At 42.9% G+C, this 18,861-nt stretch overlaps 2 protein-coding genes across 2 annotated transcripts; both read right to left on the bottom strand.

Annotated features, from left to right (window-relative positions):
• Window positions 322-13,056, bottom strand: LOC8058609. Its single transcript, XM_002449641.2, has 5 exons — window positions 13,047-13,056; window positions 12,729-12,821; window positions 12,318-12,361; window positions 11,231-11,480; window positions 322-822 (listed from the first exon to the last, which is right to left on the bottom strand). Exons 1-5 carry the CDS (start codon window positions 13,054-13,056, stop codon window positions 485-487), a joined length of 735 nt encoding a protein of 244 aa, XP_002449686.2. The 3' UTR covers window positions 322-484.
• Window positions 15,758-16,301, bottom strand: LOC110435492. The gene is made up of 2 exons (XM_021461084.1): window positions 16,187-16,301; window positions 15,758-16,073 (listed from the first exon to the last, which is right to left on the bottom strand). Exons 1-2 carry the CDS (start codon window positions 16,275-16,277, stop codon window positions 15,832-15,834), a joined length of 333 nt encoding a protein of 110 aa, XP_021316759.1. The 5' UTR covers window positions 16,278-16,301; the 3' UTR covers window positions 15,758-15,831.

Genomic DNA, 18,861 nt, shown 5'->3' with positions numbered 1-18,861 from the left:
TCTCTTTTCTTTTTGTACTACTTTACTAATTAACTTTAAATAGCATAATAATGTCCATTGTACTCATCCTCTCAACATTGTGCTTCCATCTAGCTAATTCAAACTCAAAGCTAAAAAGAATGAAACACTAACTATTCTACTCGGCCGTGTTACGTTTCCCGTTCAGTTACCACCTAATGACAAAACACGAGTATCTATCTCACCAAATAGAAATAAAAATAAAACAGTGGGAGTAAAACCGAAATAAACTTGCTGTTTCTAGGGGCAGAGCTACACACAGTGTAGAAGGTGCAGCCACACCCATGCAGAAAACACAGAAACAGATGGTTGTTTAGAGATAATGGGCATAGCCCGGGCCTTTATATCCCAAAGCCCATCAGTTAAAGCATTCAATACATCAAGATACCAAACCGACAGTGTAAAACAAACACACCCACCACGGAGAAACTATAGTTGCAAAACGAAACTGAAACTAAAGCCCACATTACATTCCCCAGGCCTCGCCATCATCAGATAGATTATTCCATTTCCTTTCCATCACTACCTTCTCCAAGTTGTCGCCTTCCAAAAACAGAGCTTTTGCTTCTTCAGGTACAACTACTTTCTTCCAATCAGGCCCAGTTTGGTAAAGGAAATGCTCCCCCTTGTTACTCATTAGATTCAACAAGGTAACCTGTGAGGCCTTGTTGATAGATACTTCAATTTGTCCAAAGGCATCAAAAACACCTGCATCATCTCTTTTGGACAAAGGACAGTCCAGCTTTGAAGCATGGCTACTATTACCATTAGTAACAGCACACGCCCGTCCTTCCATAGAAGCACCTGAAAGCACAAACTATTTCTCAGTTCCTTAGACCCCACAGAGCAGCAGCACTTCCAAAAATTTCCTATTTGTCAGCCGCATAGTAAACAAAATACATCCCCACATGTATATCCAAAACCTCAGATGTAAAATTCCACAATTGTGTCTAGCTACCACACACTCAGAAATACAAATGGTTAACTGATTCAGCCTCAGAACTAAACAAACAAGACTGATCTTCAACCTTTCTCCTAAGACTTAAGTTGTCTCTAGTTAGAAGCAGTAAACCATAGAAATGATAGGAATCTTTGAAAGAAATAACCAAAGAAGTTGAAATCCAGTAAACCATCAACCTTGGTAGGAACCTTAATTGGTGACATCCTTATAACCAATTTTAACTTTGACATACTCATATCTATTCAGATTTTCCCTGTCAACCTCTAGAGCCAGTCCCACCTTGGAGGCCACCATGCACACATTGGGTCTGTTTGGTTTGTTGGTCTCATACTATGCAGCACAGATACGGATACGCGTATCGGTATCGGAAGGATACGGATACGCGGATACGGAAATTTCTCAAAAAACATGATACGCGGATACGTTTTACTTTTTTTTAATAAATAAAATAAATAATAATGTAAACTAAAATTGTGGAAGTGTAGAATTTTAGTAATCACTAATTCTTAGTTTATAGTACATACAATCATATATGATACATCACCAGATCAGCTTGTAGGTTTCTTAATTTCACAAGAGATGAGGAGAGTGAAGTCAGGAAACAGGATTGTATCTGTTATGATTGTGGCCAGTGGATCCTATGCTACGACTAGCGGACTAGGACTAGCACTTGCATGTTGCGTCAGCACTGCTGAAATTTGCAGAGGCCATCTAGATGGAAGCAACAAGTAGAGAAGTAAAGTACATCAAGAATGGAAAGGGAGTGTACTCATGGGAGATCGGCGGAAGCTAGCTTCGCTGTTGAGTTCCGAATCGTCCTCTTCCATGCATCTCCCCCCTGCATCGTGGGAGCTAGCCGCATCTGTAGCGGACTGGTAGGTGCTCCCCAGGGCGCCGCGCGTGGGGACTGGGGACGAGTGGACAGGATGCGGCGTGAGGGGGCATGGGCACGTTGCAGGTGCGGAAACTCGTCGCTGGCAGCCGGCGAGCCAGGACGGAGGCTCGTCGACGGCGAGCGAAGAGGCAGAGGCTCGTAGCCAGTCGCCGGCGGCTGGCGCACAGGATGCGGCGGGATGCGGGCGAGGCGCAGGGTTGCGGCGCGAGGCGTGCGGGAATCGAGAGGCCAGCCGGCCATGGCGTCGGGGACAGGATAAGGTACTTTTGTTCAGCTGGGCCGTATCGGTGATGAGGATACGTATCAGACCACGTATCCAATATTCGTGAAAAAAAGAAAAAACGGATACTCTGCGGACACGTATCGGCGGCGTATCCGACGCGTATTCGTATCGGATACGTATCCGATACGCGATACGAGGTCCCAGTGACGTATCCATGTAACGTAGGTCTCATAGAGCCTGGCTAGCAAATGTAGCCTAGGCAGCCCAGGCCTGCTCCTAGGGAGCCAACAGGCATGTGTTTGGTTGTGTGCAAAGATGGCTAAGTTTAGTTCTTGTTTGGTTGGTTGTGTTTCTTTCATAGAACCATCACACCTGAACACACTGGTAAGTTCACCCTAGAGAAGCAATTCATCGAACACCTTCTAAGCACATAGTAGGCAGCACTGCCAATCTTTCCTCGAGCCCCCGCACCGCACCACCGCCATGACGGTAAATCTCGAGGAGGCGGTTGGGCTGATAGCACAGGTAACGAGGCCTTGGGGAGAGGTAATTCGTCTTGGGGTCATATGGCGCTGCCATGGCCTCCACGTCCGTCGAAGCTGCCACCGGGTGGTGGTCGTTCCTGGAGACGGGATTCTCAACCACCACGGCGGCCTCGTCTCCTTCGAACGACCGGCGGACGACGCGTGAGACAAACGGCCCAACAGCGGGAGGAGGAGGGGCAGACGCCCCGTCGAGCGAGAGCCGCAGACGCCTCGGTGGGCCAAGAGCCTGCTCGTAGGGCGGTTGCTGATGCGGGCCCCTAGGCTTGCTGCTGCTGTGCGCGAGGTCGAGTGGTGAGGAGGGGACGAAGGAGCTTGCCAAGGACTGAAGGAAGGCTCGTGAAAGGCATCTCCCTCCTGTGCGCCACCAGCGGCGACATCGCAAACCTCTCCGGCCAATGCCGCAACCTGGGTCGCCGCACGCCTGCCTGCCTCATCATCAGCCATCTCTTCCGTCTCCATCGGCAATGAGGTCCTCTTTGTTGACGCCTTGCTCGCCTCGCAGCTCATCCCGACCATGTAGAAGGAAGACGGCAACCGACACTTTGGACAGTGCGGAGGGCCGTGCAGTGATGTGAACCTCATGGAGGCTGGCCAGAGCCTGGCCAAGAAAAAACAACCACCAGTTGCGTTTTTCTAGAGCCAGGCTATAGGGCTGAAATTGGCTTATCTGGGCCTAGCTTCGGCCTGTTTCTAGACAACCAAACAACTACAAGATGGCTTTGGAGCATGGTTAGGAGTTAGCCACCCAACCAAACATACCCATTAAGAAAGGATCTCTTATATGGAATCCCCTTGATCCTGAACCAAGCCACATCCAGGGCTCCATTGGAACCAATAGCAGGGTTCCACTTCTCAACCTTGAAAACCAATGGCATATACCTTATGTGCATCTCTGTGAAAAGGCCAAATCCTAAGTGGTTTGAACATTTGGGAACGCCATTTAGAACTTATTGTGACCAATTCTCTTAACATACCACCTCCATGTAGATGTTGGCCCAGATTTTACCTTGAACACATTTCCTAAGCCTCCTGACAGTGATGGTAATCAAAGCAGTGTTAGACATGTCTTTGACACCATCATCGGACACAAAGTACTTACAATCACATGGAAACCTGGCCCACAAGTAGACAATCCACAGAAAGGGGAGATAAACTCCCATGGCATCATACAGACTGTTGGCACATGCCCCCTCCTTATTACATCTAGAGCAAATCACAAGATTTGGACAACCTTCTGTTGTCAGTCCACACAAGTAGTCAGGAAACCTATCTTTTGATGTCTCAACTTGCCCTCGCCCTCGATCTTGTGACTCGGAGTGCCGCCGCCGCTGCTGCTGCCCCCTGCTTCCACCTTGTTGGTTCTCCTCCCTCATCCCTCTGGCATATCAACGGAAGCTAGAAGGAGTGCGGATCCATCATTTTTAATAAGTTTTTCAGTAGATCAAGTCCTTAGGGTTAGGTTTCTCCATGCTAAGTTTTTTGGTATTGGGGATTTATTTATCTCCTCCTCCTCTCTGGCAACGGTGATGGGGAAGGGTAGAATCGTTTTCTCAATGGCGGCTCTATTGAAGATGAGGGCGATGACTATGGCATCAACATCCTCAATGGTATGACGACATAGAAACTTTTATTTCTAGACAACGATATCAAGGCGGAGATGGCGTTGCTGCCATGGAATAATTTTCTTCGGTCACTTCTCTGTTTTATTGTGATTGGATTTGGCCACAATCAAGGACTAGGGATAATAAGTTTTAGATCAGTATTCCCCATTCTTCGGTGGTAGAAAGAAGAAGAGAGACATCAAAAAGAAGAAATTTCTCAACTGCACCAAAATGAATGTTCTCCGTCGTTCATTGGGCCTATGTTCTCAGGTCTTTTGCCGAGTGTTTGCCTTTGCAATCCATACTGCAAAGCATCTTGCAGGTTTGGTTTTAAGATTTGGAGCTATTCACAGCGTGGGTACAATTTATATGAACAATAGTTTTTGGATATTTGTATTGTAGTACAAAGTGCTTGTAACATGTCAACGTACCCAGCTTTTATATAATATAAGTCTTCTTTCATCTCAAAAAAATGGATTTCGACAACCTTCAGCAGTGTATCCAACTTTATTACAACTAATACATATGTTCTTCCCAACCCTAGACACCTATCTTGGAAATTCTCTGTTAGCCATCGCCACCCTAGCTAGGCACTTCTGCTGAGTTTTCTCCAACCATCAGCACCTCTTCTTGGAACTTCTATGTTAGACTTCATAGGCCTGGGTACCTTTATTAGCACTTCCTTGACAGCCATCACCAATCCATCGGCAGCAACTATCTAGATAGTGATGTTCACCAATGTTTTAGCATCAGTGGAGTCCTCGTGCACATCAATATGAGCATCCACTATAGGTTCCACATACTGACCACCTTGTTCATCCTGTTGACACTAGTAGAAAATTGATCTCTAGTCTTGGATGGAAAAGTCTTTTAGTACTCCCAGGATTAAAGGTCCTCAGGTTTTTGTTGCACCTTGAACTCAAACTAAAGGTCCTCGAGGCTAAAAAAGCCACCCACCCCCGTGCTTCATGGGATTCGAACCCAGACCTCATGCATTGCCTCGCATGTACCTTTTCACCGTACCTACACAACACATGTAACTTATGTTGGGATGCTTTCCTTTTGAACTAACCTATAAGTGGAATTTTTAGTCTGGTTTGGTAACACCAACTCGGACTAAAAGGTCCTTTAGTCTGGGTTGCTAACACCAACCGGAACTAAATATACTATATTAGTATATCTGGTGTTATCAACTGGGACTAAAGGTTCAAGGCTCTTTAGACTGGGTTTGTAACACAAACTGAGACCAATATAGACCTTTTAGTTTGTGTGGTGTTACTATCTAGGACTAAAGGTCCTTTGGCGCCCAAGAAACATGGACCTGGGACTAATGCTCATATTAGTCCTGGGTTCAATTCTATCTAAGACTAATGTGTTAAAGCAAAGGTCTGTTCTGTATTAGTGTGAGCCTAGTCTCTTGCTCTGCTATCCCTATTCTACTGATTTCCTTGATGCCCACAATCCTACCACCTTTATATCTCCCCAATGAGGGTCCATCCATGGTTGCCATGACTATTTCAGCCATGTCCACCTATGTTTCCCCTAAATCCCCTATCAAACCTTCCATAGTTTGGATTTCTAGTATCCATGGTTCGCCTAAGCTGTGGAGCAGCCTAGAGATCCTGTACAAATGAGCAAGTATCTCCACTTAGCATCGACCACCTCTCTCCCAAAATAGTACCACAAAGGGATCTTGCCCTAGAAGCTTCAGCAATGATGAATCAACTGCTCCCACCTTGACAACCCTACAAATTAAACCCCAACCTTCGCACCACGAGTGCTCAGATCTGCATTAGGGTGCTCATTGACCTCATGAGGAATCACCACCATGCCTTCCCCTTCAGGGTCATAGAGGAGCTGCTAGTCCTAAGAAAGTGTACAAAATCACCCAAGGCCGAAGAAGCAGAGAGAGAGGAGAGAGGGAGACAAAGAGGCGTGGCAAAAAGTGGAGGTAAGAGGGGATGCCGTGTAAGACACCAACTCTAGAAGCATCCTTATCACCTAGGGACCACCATGGGGCATACTTCAGCGAGTGCAGAGAGCTTGGTCCATGCATCACGTCCACACAAGGCAAAACCACCCTCCATCACACTGCGTGACCACGCATGGTGTCGCACTCACACCCATCTTCCTCGTGTCGCCCAGGTCGCACAGGTCACCCTGGAGGGATTTTCACGGAGCTTTGGCATCCTTAGAAACATCTTATGAACAGTGCCAAATCCATCCTATGAATAGTGCCAAAAAATGGTTGAGCTGGTTTTTCTTGGTGGTTTCGTTGTTTCGTCCTGTTTTTGAGCCCCTTTATAGCGTCTTTCGCTAATTTGCTTTTCTGTCTCTTTTGCAGTGTTATCGGGTCTATCTTGAGTATATCTAGTCATTAGTTGACCTTTGGACTCACATTGGAAAACTTGGGGTTTATTTATGATTGCTTTGGGGTCGTGTTGGGATAGTCGGAAGTTTTTCTTCCTCGGTGAAGAAATTTTGATTGGCTCATATTCATCCCCCTCTGGTTGCCTGCTTGGTCCATAACTTACTGAATAGAAATAAAAAATATGTCCCTCAGAGTAAAACCAAAATAAACATGTTGTTTCTAGGAGTAGAGTCGCACTCATGCAGAAAACGCAGAATTAATGTATATCTAATTGCACAGTAAAAGTTATATATCCAATGAAGGGAGTACATTCTAAAGAGTACCTAATGAAGCTTCAAACTAAATAGTTCGGTTGAGGATAACTGAAATCATTTAATTTTTTTTACATTTTTATTTGTAATTTCATTTTTTATCTTGATGACCTAGTATTTTATATCCTATTCTCTCTTCTCTTTTTCTACCAGATACTTTAAAGAAATTGTTCTATTTTTATTCCACAACATCTTCTTCCTGTTCCACTTCTACCTAATTAGGGCCCAACTCTAGGGCCTGGACAACATGCAACCACCTTTGGCCCATATCGGAGAGCAGCCTATGACCTCAAATATGCATGCATATGCATTGCCACACTAGAGTTGAGGCCCACATACCATCCACGGTTGTGAGGCAATCACAAATGCAAAACACTATGTCAAGCCACAGTCAATAGACGGATCATAGTCATGAAGCACTCCATCCTTGTGGATCACTGTCCATGCATGGTGACAAATCACAATTATCACTTCATCATCAAAAAATAAATCCTTTATCATCTCGCTCGAGATCTTGTCGATATCCATACAAGATTATGCAATTTTCTCTTGCCTACACTCGCCGTGCTTAATAATTTATTTTTGTTGAGCCCTGAGTATAAAAGTAGTACTAGATTTAGACTCTCTATGCTCTTTTTGAAAGGCCATGAATTGTCTGAGCCATAGTTTTGGATTCACTAGATTCGGCTCTAGATATCTGAGCCATAGTTTTGCTATATTGGCCGACAACATTAGAATGTCTAATTTTGCATGGTTTGATAGCATCTGATTTTGCAATACCATTAACAATAATTGACTCAAGTAGTGATTTACTTCCTCGAGTACCATAATTTTGAATATTAGAAACTAGATCTCTATACTATTATATTCACCAATAGTCATATCAAAAGTATTAAGCATAGTATTAACAAGATTGGATTGATGATTGGATGAAGAACCTAAAGACTGCATCTCTCTCAATAGATTGGTGTTGTTGGGTAGCTGCAACTTCTTTACATTAATGACACTGACCTTCTTTGCTTTTTCAGTGATTGGAAGAAACAATCTTGTAGTTGCTTATTCAAATTCTTGCATGTACTACTTATATAGAATCTAAGGTGACAACATATTGCTTTAGTTGATTTTGGCCATGAAAAGCAAAACAACTCCTCCATTAGAGTCGTCAAAAGTGTATAGATGCAAATTTGGTCCCACACTCAAAGAAAATAAGCACGCCTAGAGAATCATTCAGACTGCTTGAGGAACCAGGGAAAACCAGCTTAGCAGGTTTCAGCAGATCTACTGCTGCCAAGATCCTAGAAACGCCTATCAGGAAGGTGCCTGTGGATGCACACCTAGCTTGTTCTAGGGTCAGAAAGGGCACCTAAAATACTGTCAAACACAGTTGAGATAAGTAGGCAATGTTAGGGTACGAAGATGTTGGGGAACCTAAACCAGCTAATAGAACAACAAATGGAAGCGAGAAGATACGTTACGGCAAAAAGAGTAAAAGAGAAAGGTTGTGACACTTTTATATTTATGGTCAGGTTGTGGTAGACTTATCCTATGGGGGTTGATGTCCATTACAGATCGTTTTGAAATACAACTCAAACATAACTTGCTGCATCAAAACCGAATTAGCCAGTTTCAGTGGGCTAGATCTTCCATGAAGCAAGATTTCCTCATATGGACAAAACAATTATCTTTCTATATATCACAAAGTCAGTTAAGGGTTGTAATTCTTACCCAATCTCTAATACTAATTGAAGGACCAAAACAGATGAATAGAGGGGTGGGGGTGGGGGTGGGGGTGGATGGGAGCCTCGAATGTTTCTTGCCAAGCAAATGAGTGATAAATAGACAATGTCCCAAAAACCAACAAGACCCTCTCTTCTAGTTATTGCTAAGATCATATAGTCACAATGGATCTACTGACCTCAGAAAGAAGGCCAGGGTGATGCAGAAGCCAAACAAACAAAAATGACAAAACCTCTATAAAACCCAGCTAACTCTATTTCGAAACCCACCTTAGCATACAGCGACGAAGCCAGCAGTGGGGCTAGGGGGGCGCTACTGGCCCAGTGGAATCCCTAGTGTTCTCCTTCTAATTTTAGACACAAATTTATAATGTAGCGTGAACTGAGAATTTTATTTTTAGATATATTTTATAAATTTCATCATATATTTTAAATATAAGACTACTTTAATCTAATATTTTTTTCTATTACGAGGGGTAATAGTAGAGCTAAGTCGATGTAGAACTTTTGTTCAGCCCCCCCTAAATTTTTTCATGGCTTCGTCCCTGTTAGCATATATGAACCTGACCATCTAGGCTAGGCCGCCTTTGTGAACTCATGCCAACCAGCTAAGCCTATATGTATATGCAAACTTGGCACTGGTCATATGCACTGGTTATGAACTTGGCACTGCTCATATTCCTATACCTATGTGCACTGGTCATATGCACTGGTTATGGGTTCTAGAGACTTCGCAAAACATGCTGAAATCAGCTTTAAGGCACTAGCCATCACCTGTGTGCACCAGTCATATGCACCTGTGACAGTTCCAGTGAAGCTGCAAATCATTTGGAAAAGGACCAAAGGTCATATATACCGTCCATATACACGAGTGAACATTGTGTTGTAACGGTGAGATTGTCAGCACCAATAGCTTGTAGATGTGGCACGCACTGGTAGCACTGGTGCATATGCAGAAATTCTGTGTTTTGCCCCCCAATGGCTAGTTCTCCATTCGGGGCTACATAAAGGATTCCAACAAACGTCCAACTGAGAAGAGAGGAAGTAAGGGAAAGGTAGATGGGTGTTGCTACACCACATTTGTGCTCTCCACATGTATAGGGCTTAAAGATCACTAGGTGATTAGTGTAGGTGCTTTGCGAAGTGCTTAGGTTAGTTAAACCATAATCATATGTACTTGCTCTGGGATTAGGCTTAGCTGCTAGTGATTGAGATTAGCATACCTCTTGAACAAAGGTGCATGCGTGCACCATGTTTGTTCTCAGTAGGGCTTGTAGTCTTATGAGACCACACCAACCACATTTGTGGTGTGGCCGCCACCGTGTATCAGAGGAAACAAGGCCCATGGTGTTTTGGCCCAAAGCTTGATAGTGAAGACAGAGAGGTTTGCCGGAAGGCACATCGGAGATTCACTTGCGTGTGGAGAAGACCCGAAGCTATCGATGGAGTTCCCTGACTAGGAGCTTGGCCCTTGTGAGAGACTCCAATGAGGACTAGTGGAAACTTGCACGCTTCTCAATACCTCGGTAAAAATACCAAAGTCATCGACGGAAGTTTGTAGCTCTATATCATCTTTAGTTTTTGCATTTATATTGCTATCTTGGTTGTGTCATGTGCTTTACTTTCCTAGCTTAGTTGATAGGATTGGAACTTAGGTTGCATAACTCCCTTGTTGTAGATATAGCAACAACTAGCAAAACCTTACTTGCACATCGAGCATCTCCAATAGTTTGCTATTTCTCACTTGCTAAATCCTGTGTTTTAGCAAGTTACTATAATTACTTACCAAGTTAAAAAGAGGCAATCTCCAACAATTTGCTATATCTCACTTGCCAAATAAAAAAAAAGAGGATAACCCACTAGATTCGGTTGTTGACCAGTACCCCAACGCAGGCCATCAGTCTGCAGGATCAAATCTTCTATTTCCTATCAGTCTGCAGGTTCTGTACAGTCCATCAGCGACAAGATGACCACGGCGTTAGGCAATAGCAGGCCATCAGAGGTTCAACTGAATGTCCTGCTGCATCAACTTAATCCAAGCTGCGTCGGGCTGAGGGCGTTCATGTCAGCCAACATAAATTCTTTTTCTTGTTTCAGCAACTGCGCTTCAGCTCTTTTTTTTCTACATCAGCTCTTTTGTGTTCTGCATAAGCTTTCAGTTGAGGTTGTGAAGGTTACAGATGAGATGAAGGCGTTTATGGTACAATGTTCTGAAATATTATCCCAAATATTTTTGCTTTCAACTGAACGCTTCTCAGAATATTGGCAGTACAATGTAGAATAGTATCATGGACCAATTCAGAATATTGACATCCAGTACAATTCAGAAAGTTTCATGGATCAATTCAACAAAGTACAATTCAGAATATTATCATCTATATATGCATATCTCCATGTTCCAAGGATCAGGCAATCTCGCAATCGAAGCTAGATATGAAGGAGCGCTTGAAGTGATGACAACAAAGAAAAACAACAGACTACCCTAAACTACAGCTGAACACGAGGTCGAACTCGAGCTACTAGATCGAGCAGGCATGGAGATCAACGAGGAAAAGATAACGCAGGATACCTGATTGCAGTGGCCGGGACCAGATCGGGGACAGGAGCGAGTTGACGTCTCTCTTCTCCGACGGGTACTTGATGGGCCTGGCGGTGCGGCTCGGGAACAGGAGCATGGTGGGGAAGCTCTGCAGCTGCAGCTTGGCCTGCGCGAACGGCTTCTGCTCGCCGTCGGCGCGGAACGTCTTCTCCAATGATCGATCCTTCACAACCGCGACGGCGGCGATCTCCCTACTGCGTTGTTTCCTACCGCGATCTCCCTACCGCGATCGTTCCCTCGACGACGGGGAGTTGGTCGCGGCGGCGGCTCCGTTCTTTGGTGCGGGCGCGACTCTAGACGCCGTGGAATTCTCCGACTGCGCGCGGGAACTAGCTCCGAGAAGCGCGGGCGAGCGATGGCAAGCCGGATACGCGCGTGCAAATATACGTGTGCAGCTCCGACGGATAGCAAGTGGGACAAGATGGCAAGCAAGTTTAGTAAACTGTTGGAGAACGTTTTTTACATGTTTTGCCAAATTTTGAAGTTTAACAAGTCATATACCAAACTGTTGGAGATGCTCTAAGTAAATTAATTGTTGTATAGGTTTTGCTTAGGAGAAAAATAAAGGCCATAGTTAGATAGTTTTTAAGTTGCCTAATTTATCCCCTCTTAAGCGCCATGGTCCTTTCCCACACAACATAAGAGATCTACTCTCGAGTGGGCATAGTGTACTCCATGTATACTTGAGCCAATATACATCTATGTAAAGTGTGCTACCCCCTGATTTGCTGCGCACAAAACTATAATATACATTATTGAGGATAAAACTTATGACAACATGACTAACTAATGTCTCTGCCATTGTTGACACCTTTGCCTTTTTCTTGACTTGACTGACTCCACCTTCATCACATATGTGCATCAGTAGATGCATGTCCAGCCTCCGTCAAATGCCACGATGTCATCGTCCTCCTCCTTGACTTTTTTGATACCGTGTTGCTCTTCTTCTGCCCGATGTGAGCAGTCCCATGGTCTATCCTCTGCCTCTCGATTCTTCAGTGCAAGCCTACTCATCTACCCATGGTCGCTTTCGATCCGTTCGGGATGGAATCCGCACTTGACCTTCTCCATTGTCGTTGACCTTCTTGCCGCACCTAACACCTGCACATTCAGAAGCCAAGAGAGGTGTTGCATAACACATTCAACATAACATGGCATCTTTGGTTAGCCATTATCATAATCAAGCATATATAAAATACAAACTCAACTAGAAATCGATTTATCTTCTTGCCAATGATTCATCACACATGGATGAGAATGGCATTTCTCAACTCAGTCTCTAAACATTTCAGTTTACTCCTATACGTTTAAATTTCATTGACACCATTTTTCCAAGGGAGTAAACCATTCGAAATATTTGTTTGCTATAGCATTTAGTTCACTGTATACATAAGGGGACAGTGAACGCTGTCCATTTCAAGTAGGTAGTTTTTGACGGAGAAACTTTTGGCGCTGCTGACGAGACTACTTATGCTGTTCATAGTGAAGAAGTATATTCTCTGGTTCGCATGCATAGTTTCCTTGCACTTGTCCTGCATTTTGTCTGCATCGATGCACTCCTCTGCATGAAAAAAAATTGTCATGAAAAAAATGTCTTGTTTATGTTTACTGCTACACGTACATATTCCTCTGCCGTGCGCCATCAGAAGTTCAGAGAGGTCTAAGGTAAACAAATGGGACAGCGCATAAACCTGAGAGAAAGGTAAACAAAATGGACAGCGCATAAGCCTGAGAGAAGGTAAACAATTTACAAATGGCATCAATCGTGCTGTGATATTATAATTACCTGTCTCCATCAGATAGCTGCGAACTAGATTAGACAAATCATGCATCAATGGCAATTTCCATGACCATTGCATATATAACTACTACATCTGAGAAGAAACCGGGACTAAACGCCTCCACTTTCATCTGATGATATACTAATAAGAGAATAATAAGCCCGGCATGCTTTCGTCCAGTCATCCCTCGCAATCGTCGCCGACGTTCACAGAGCAGCAGCTGAAGCAGCTCCGGGCACAGTGCCTCGTGTTCCTCGCCGTCAGGTAACACATTCATCGAGTTCCTCGATCGCTTGCACGATTAATTTAAGTTGTTCATCCGCAAGGCATGGCTTTCCTTTTGATCAACAGATGCCTGTAGAGCAGTAGTAACTAGTATACTACTTTTTCTTATCATTCATAGAGATCTGATATATATGGACGATGGTTGATGACGGATTGTGCTTGATACCTTGTTTAGATATATGATCAAATCTAAGCCGGAGTAAGTATACGTATTAGGAAAACTAATGAATTGTTTTGTTATGTAGAAACAACATGCAGCCCACGAAGAAGCATCTGGAAATTGCACTGGGCGAATCTTGTGCACAAGGTAAGAACTGAAATTCTGAAACCAGCAGGTTACTCCTTACTTGTGGGCTTCAGGCTGGCATACAAAACATTTTACGGTTCCATCTCGACGACCAGGCAGCAGTAGCAGCAGCGACGGCAGAGACAAGAGGGATGAAACCGAAACCGGCTCGTCTTCTTCGCCGGCGGTGTTCTCTATACCGACTGCTGTGTTGCCACCACCGGATCCTCTGGCCCTGTCCAGGCTGCAGCTGTCGTCTTCTCCCCGTCCCCGGAGTGGCCCAACCAGAAGAATTGTACGCGGGGGACCGCGCAAAATACAGTGATTCATGTATAGTAGTTGACTATACAAGCTATTGCCATACAAGTGTTGCGTATCGAAGTTAATTTGCTGGTATAGTAGAGGTAGTATTGGATGGATGTCATTCTATACTTCAAAACCAAACCGCGGGTGGATTAGACCATCACTGCCGGATTCAGATTGTGCAGTGATATGGGAACTGCCGGTCCTAGAGCTGACCGTGATAAGTGATAAGTGATAAAAATAAAAATGAAAACTTCTAGCTTTAGGTCTGGCTGTGATAAGTGATAAGAAAAAAGCAAAAAGAATACTGCCAGTTCTAGGTCAGGTAGTGATAATAATTGATAAAAAATCAGAAAGTATGTGTCATCAAGTACAACTTTACATAATATTTTGAGATATACAAATTATGTTTTGGCCGCTTCTTCATTTGAGATCCTTAACTAACTATAACTACACACTCACTTATGTCTATAAAGCAAATGGAGTTCTTTGGTGTTAACTTCTACAAAATCTTGTGAAACAAATAACTCAGCATCAAAACAACTTTAAATAAAAAGTTGTGAACTATAAAGTTGCATAACTTTTTAAGATTTACAACTTTTATTTTGGTTGTTTTTTCATCTAAGATCCTTTTTTGCAACTACACACTCACTTGTGATAGAGCATAGACTTATTTTGTTAACTCTGTAAAATATTGTGATACATATTTGGACATCCTAACAACCTTAAATCAAAAAGTTTGAACTGACAAAGTTCTAGATCTCGAAAAGTACTACAACTTCGGTATAAAGTTTGTCTTCATCAGACATCATATGAGAAAGTTATGAAGTTTTTCGTGCAGCCTATCGCTTTCGGTTCAAACCACAAACCAATAGTTATGACCTAATATCACTCGGTCCATGGTTAAAAACAGCAAGGATGACATGAATATCACTGTTGGTTTTTTGGAAACCGGCAGTGATGGGACCGGCAGTGAAAGTCAATTCTGTAGTAGTAACGGCTAGAGGGATTAGGGGGGTCTCTAATGTATCAAGTTGAACCTCATACTTATATGGGACCCACAACAAATGTGACATGATCAAATAAATTTGCTATAATTTATAGAATTATATTCTAGATCCATAGAAGAGACCCACGAGTGTGGTGTTGAATTTTTAAATATTTTTCTTTTGCTTAGGATTAGGTTTAATGCACAGAGCTGACTCCTATATAAACTCAACCACACAGTTTATAGAGCTGACTCCTATTTTGTATGAAAACACCTTAGAACCACCCATTGGAGAGACCCTTATTAGTTTCACCTTTAGAATGTTGGACCATTTTATTTGGTCATAGGAGCTAGTGGTTTGACTTGCTTTCAGTTATTTCTGATCAACTTAATGGTTTGATTTTGAGAATGGTTTCCGCTGGTATAACAACTTATAGGCTTCTCTTTTTATTCAAGTCTTGACTCATTTATGCACAAGGACGATAGAACCAGCCCATTTAGGATCTTGGACAGAACCAGCCCATCTAGACATCCAATACAATATCTAGATTTTTAACTAATTTTATTTTATCGAGAGTCAACTGATTTCGGATGACGTGGCGATGAATATGCAATCCAAAACCAAATGAATCAAATCTAAGTTTACCTAAACCACTATTGTTTGATTGGAATTTGAACGATCCATCCCCCTTATTTACTTGAATTTATGTATCAAATCTGCCAACCATTCCGAGTGTTTTTCTCTCGCAACAAATAAGCGAGGTCATGTCTTTTCACACAAGCGAACGAGCTCGAACGTCTTTTGACCCGCATGAATCGATTTGCTCCCACAATAGGACTGGGTACATTGCACAAGAGCAGATCGAGATGATATCAAAGGCGTTCAGCCATTCATGTCCAGATCCACTTAACAAAAAAAAAAAAACAATCAGTCTAGCATTCCCATCCTTGCCGGCGTCGTCGCCGTCGCCGGCTTCTCCAGCGGCGTCGGTTGTGCACCACACCTCTCGACGCACACGCATGAACGGCCGCCGCCCACGGCATTATTAGGCTCCGGGGAGCAGTAGCCATTGACGTAGTTTTGCCCAGCCCTTTGCTTGCAGATGGTCACGCAACCCGCGTCGGACGTGCAGGTGACACCCGTGCTCGAATCACAGAGTGCTGATCCGCCTGCAAAGTTCCAAAGTAGTTTATATTTGTTAATTTGGAGATCGATTCAGAGAGCAATTAGCGAGCTATATATGCTTTTCAGAGACTTTGCGTTGAGCTGCGAAAACTCTCACCGAATGAGGAAGTTTCTTCGCCATTTGACGCGACGAGCAAGGCCATGGCGAAGCCGACGACCACTGCAAGTTTCTTGAGGAACGACGCCATGGCTGTATCCTGTATGCATGTATGTTGGAGTGCAAGGTATAAACCAAGACATCTGATGTGTTGGTATTTATAGAGAGGCTGTTGTCCTATGAAGACATGCAAAAACACTTGTATTTTGGTAACTAGTAATTGTTAAATTTTGGTAACTAATAATTTGAGTAATGATTTGCGCCTGCAAATATATACGGTGTAAAACCATTGTAGCACCAATCTATGCCTCCTTTAAATATGGTGCAAAAATCATGGCAACAACAATCTGCGACTCCTTTAAATAAGGCGTACAATCCTTGTAGTACCAGCTATCTACGCCCGTTTAAAGTATGGCAGATTTTTGTGATTTCATAATTAAGGCCTTGTTTAGTTCTAAAAATTTTTAGGAAATAGCCACTGTGTAGCACTTTTGTTTGTATGTGATAAATATTGTCTAATTATAGACTAACTAGGCTTAAAAGATTCGTCTCGCAAATTATAGATAAACTATGTAATTAGTTTTTATTTTTATCTATATTTGGTGTTTAATGCATGTGTCCAAAGATTCGATGCGACAGAGAATCTTGAAAAATTTTAGATTTTTGGAAGGAACTAAACAAAGCCTAAAATTTGCTGTTTGGCCATAATAACGCCTTTTGTTTTAAGCACGAATCGCAGGGTGTTTCAAGTCCGCAAATAAAATGTAAATTACATGAATACTGACGAGTGACGAGTACTGTGTCTTCGATTCATCATTGGCAGCAGGGATGAAGAGAGAATGCAAATGTGTAGTCAAACAAACAAAAAATAGCAAACACTTTTTTTCCTTGACATTCTGTTCAATTGGCAGAAAAGTCATGACAGAAATTAATGTTTGCTGATTTGTTGTAAGAGAAAAACACTATTAAATAGCTTGCAGATTTGAATAAACTCAAAAAAATGGGACGTGTTGCCGGAGGCTTGTGTGCTTTCACGTAACATGATCCTTGTTTTTTACAATTTTAAGACAACCTTTTAGCAAATAAATGACTTCAAGATCTTATCTGATCCCTAATATTTAAAGATGAAAATTTCAGTCTGCCGGACCGTTCCGTCCGACATGTCCATATAGATATATATAATATCTCTGTCTGTATATATTACAATTCTTAAAGAGACAAAATTATTTCGTCTGGATCTAATTTCGTCTGGCCTCCTGACTAATCCCCCTCTGTAGTCCGAAAGCATCCTCTGAAAGACCAAATCCCTCCACATATCCAATTGATTCGAGGCCACAGCAAACTAAAGATCATAGCTATCTGGTATCCAACTCGGGCATGACACATACCCAGCAACGAACCAAACCAATCCAGATTCTACATCGAGTCCAAAACAAAGTCAAATATCATGATATGAAAACTCGTACAAAAAAAGGACATCAACCATATATATAGATAAAACGTCGAGCACAAAATTAACGCCGGTCTGCTGACCTCAACAGCAAGCACCAAAATCAATACCTTCTACATCCATACACGAATCGATGGAAGAGGAAATTGGAGAAAAATTCGAATCATAAAATCAGAGAGAATCGAAGAGGACATCAGCCAATGTCGTGCCCCCAGGCCAGGCCGCCAAGAGAGCTCGCGCCATAAGCCAGGTCCACCGGTGCCGCCGCCTTTGCACTCATCGGCCAAGGCACCCCTTCCTCGGGAGCGGTACATGCAGCGCAAAAGCAGAGGCTAGCGCAGGGAGCGCTGGAGGCCGCAGTGCAAAGGCTCGCTAGCGTGAGGAGGTGGCGTGAAGCTACGAACAGAGGTTGTTTGCCTCTCCTAGTCCTGACATGGTGGTTTGCTGGTTGAAGTAAAGAGGACAGAAGGTACTCAGGTAGGAGAGGCGGCGGTAAAGGCTGTGGACGTATGGCAAGAGTTAAATCTGATTTAGTCTATGGACGTATAGCATCGAGTTGAATCTGATTTACTTTCTTACATGGACTAGGGTAAAAGCTCAATGCTAAACTGGCCCAAATCTACTTCCATTGTTTTTGTACGTTCCTACGGGCTGACCCAAACCTGAGACAGACTAGGAGGACATGACGATGCTCTGCTATTGTTATGAATCAGTGTATGGGCCAGGAGCTTCTGGACGGAGGGATACTTTTGCCTTTTTCCCCCTTATTTGCAAAGTTGATTCTTTATTTTATTGGTCTTCACTAATTTGGTGAACTCTGCTATCATATGTCAACTGCTTGGTGACGAACTCACACTTACATGATCACATATTCTAAGATAAAAATTTGATTTGTACGAATATTTAGAATGAATAATGGACTATGGAGTAAGATTTATCCATGTAGATGTAGCCATGTGAAATCCATCACGTGAAAGGTTCTCAGACTCTCACATGTAAATTTTTATGCCTTCACAATGAGAGAGAAAATCTGTCAAATTTCTACTTTAATAATTTAATATAGATTTAATAGAGCATTGTCATATTATTACCAATACCAATTTATATTATATGGTTGTCATGGACATCAATAAATAAATCATAAAATAAAAATCTATCGATATATATTTTTATATATTTTCTCCCATTGCAATGCACGGGTATATTTGTGAGCCAAAATTTTAGT

The sequence above is a fragment of the Sorghum bicolor genome, chromosome 5 (genome assembly GCF_000003195.3).
Source record: "Sorghum bicolor cultivar BTx623 chromosome 5, Sorghum_bicolor_NCBIv3, whole genome shotgun sequence".
Lineage (NCBI taxonomy): Eukaryota > Viridiplantae > Streptophyta > Magnoliopsida > Poales > Poaceae > Sorghum > Sorghum bicolor.
This window is presented reverse-complemented; position numbering and strand designations above follow the sequence as displayed.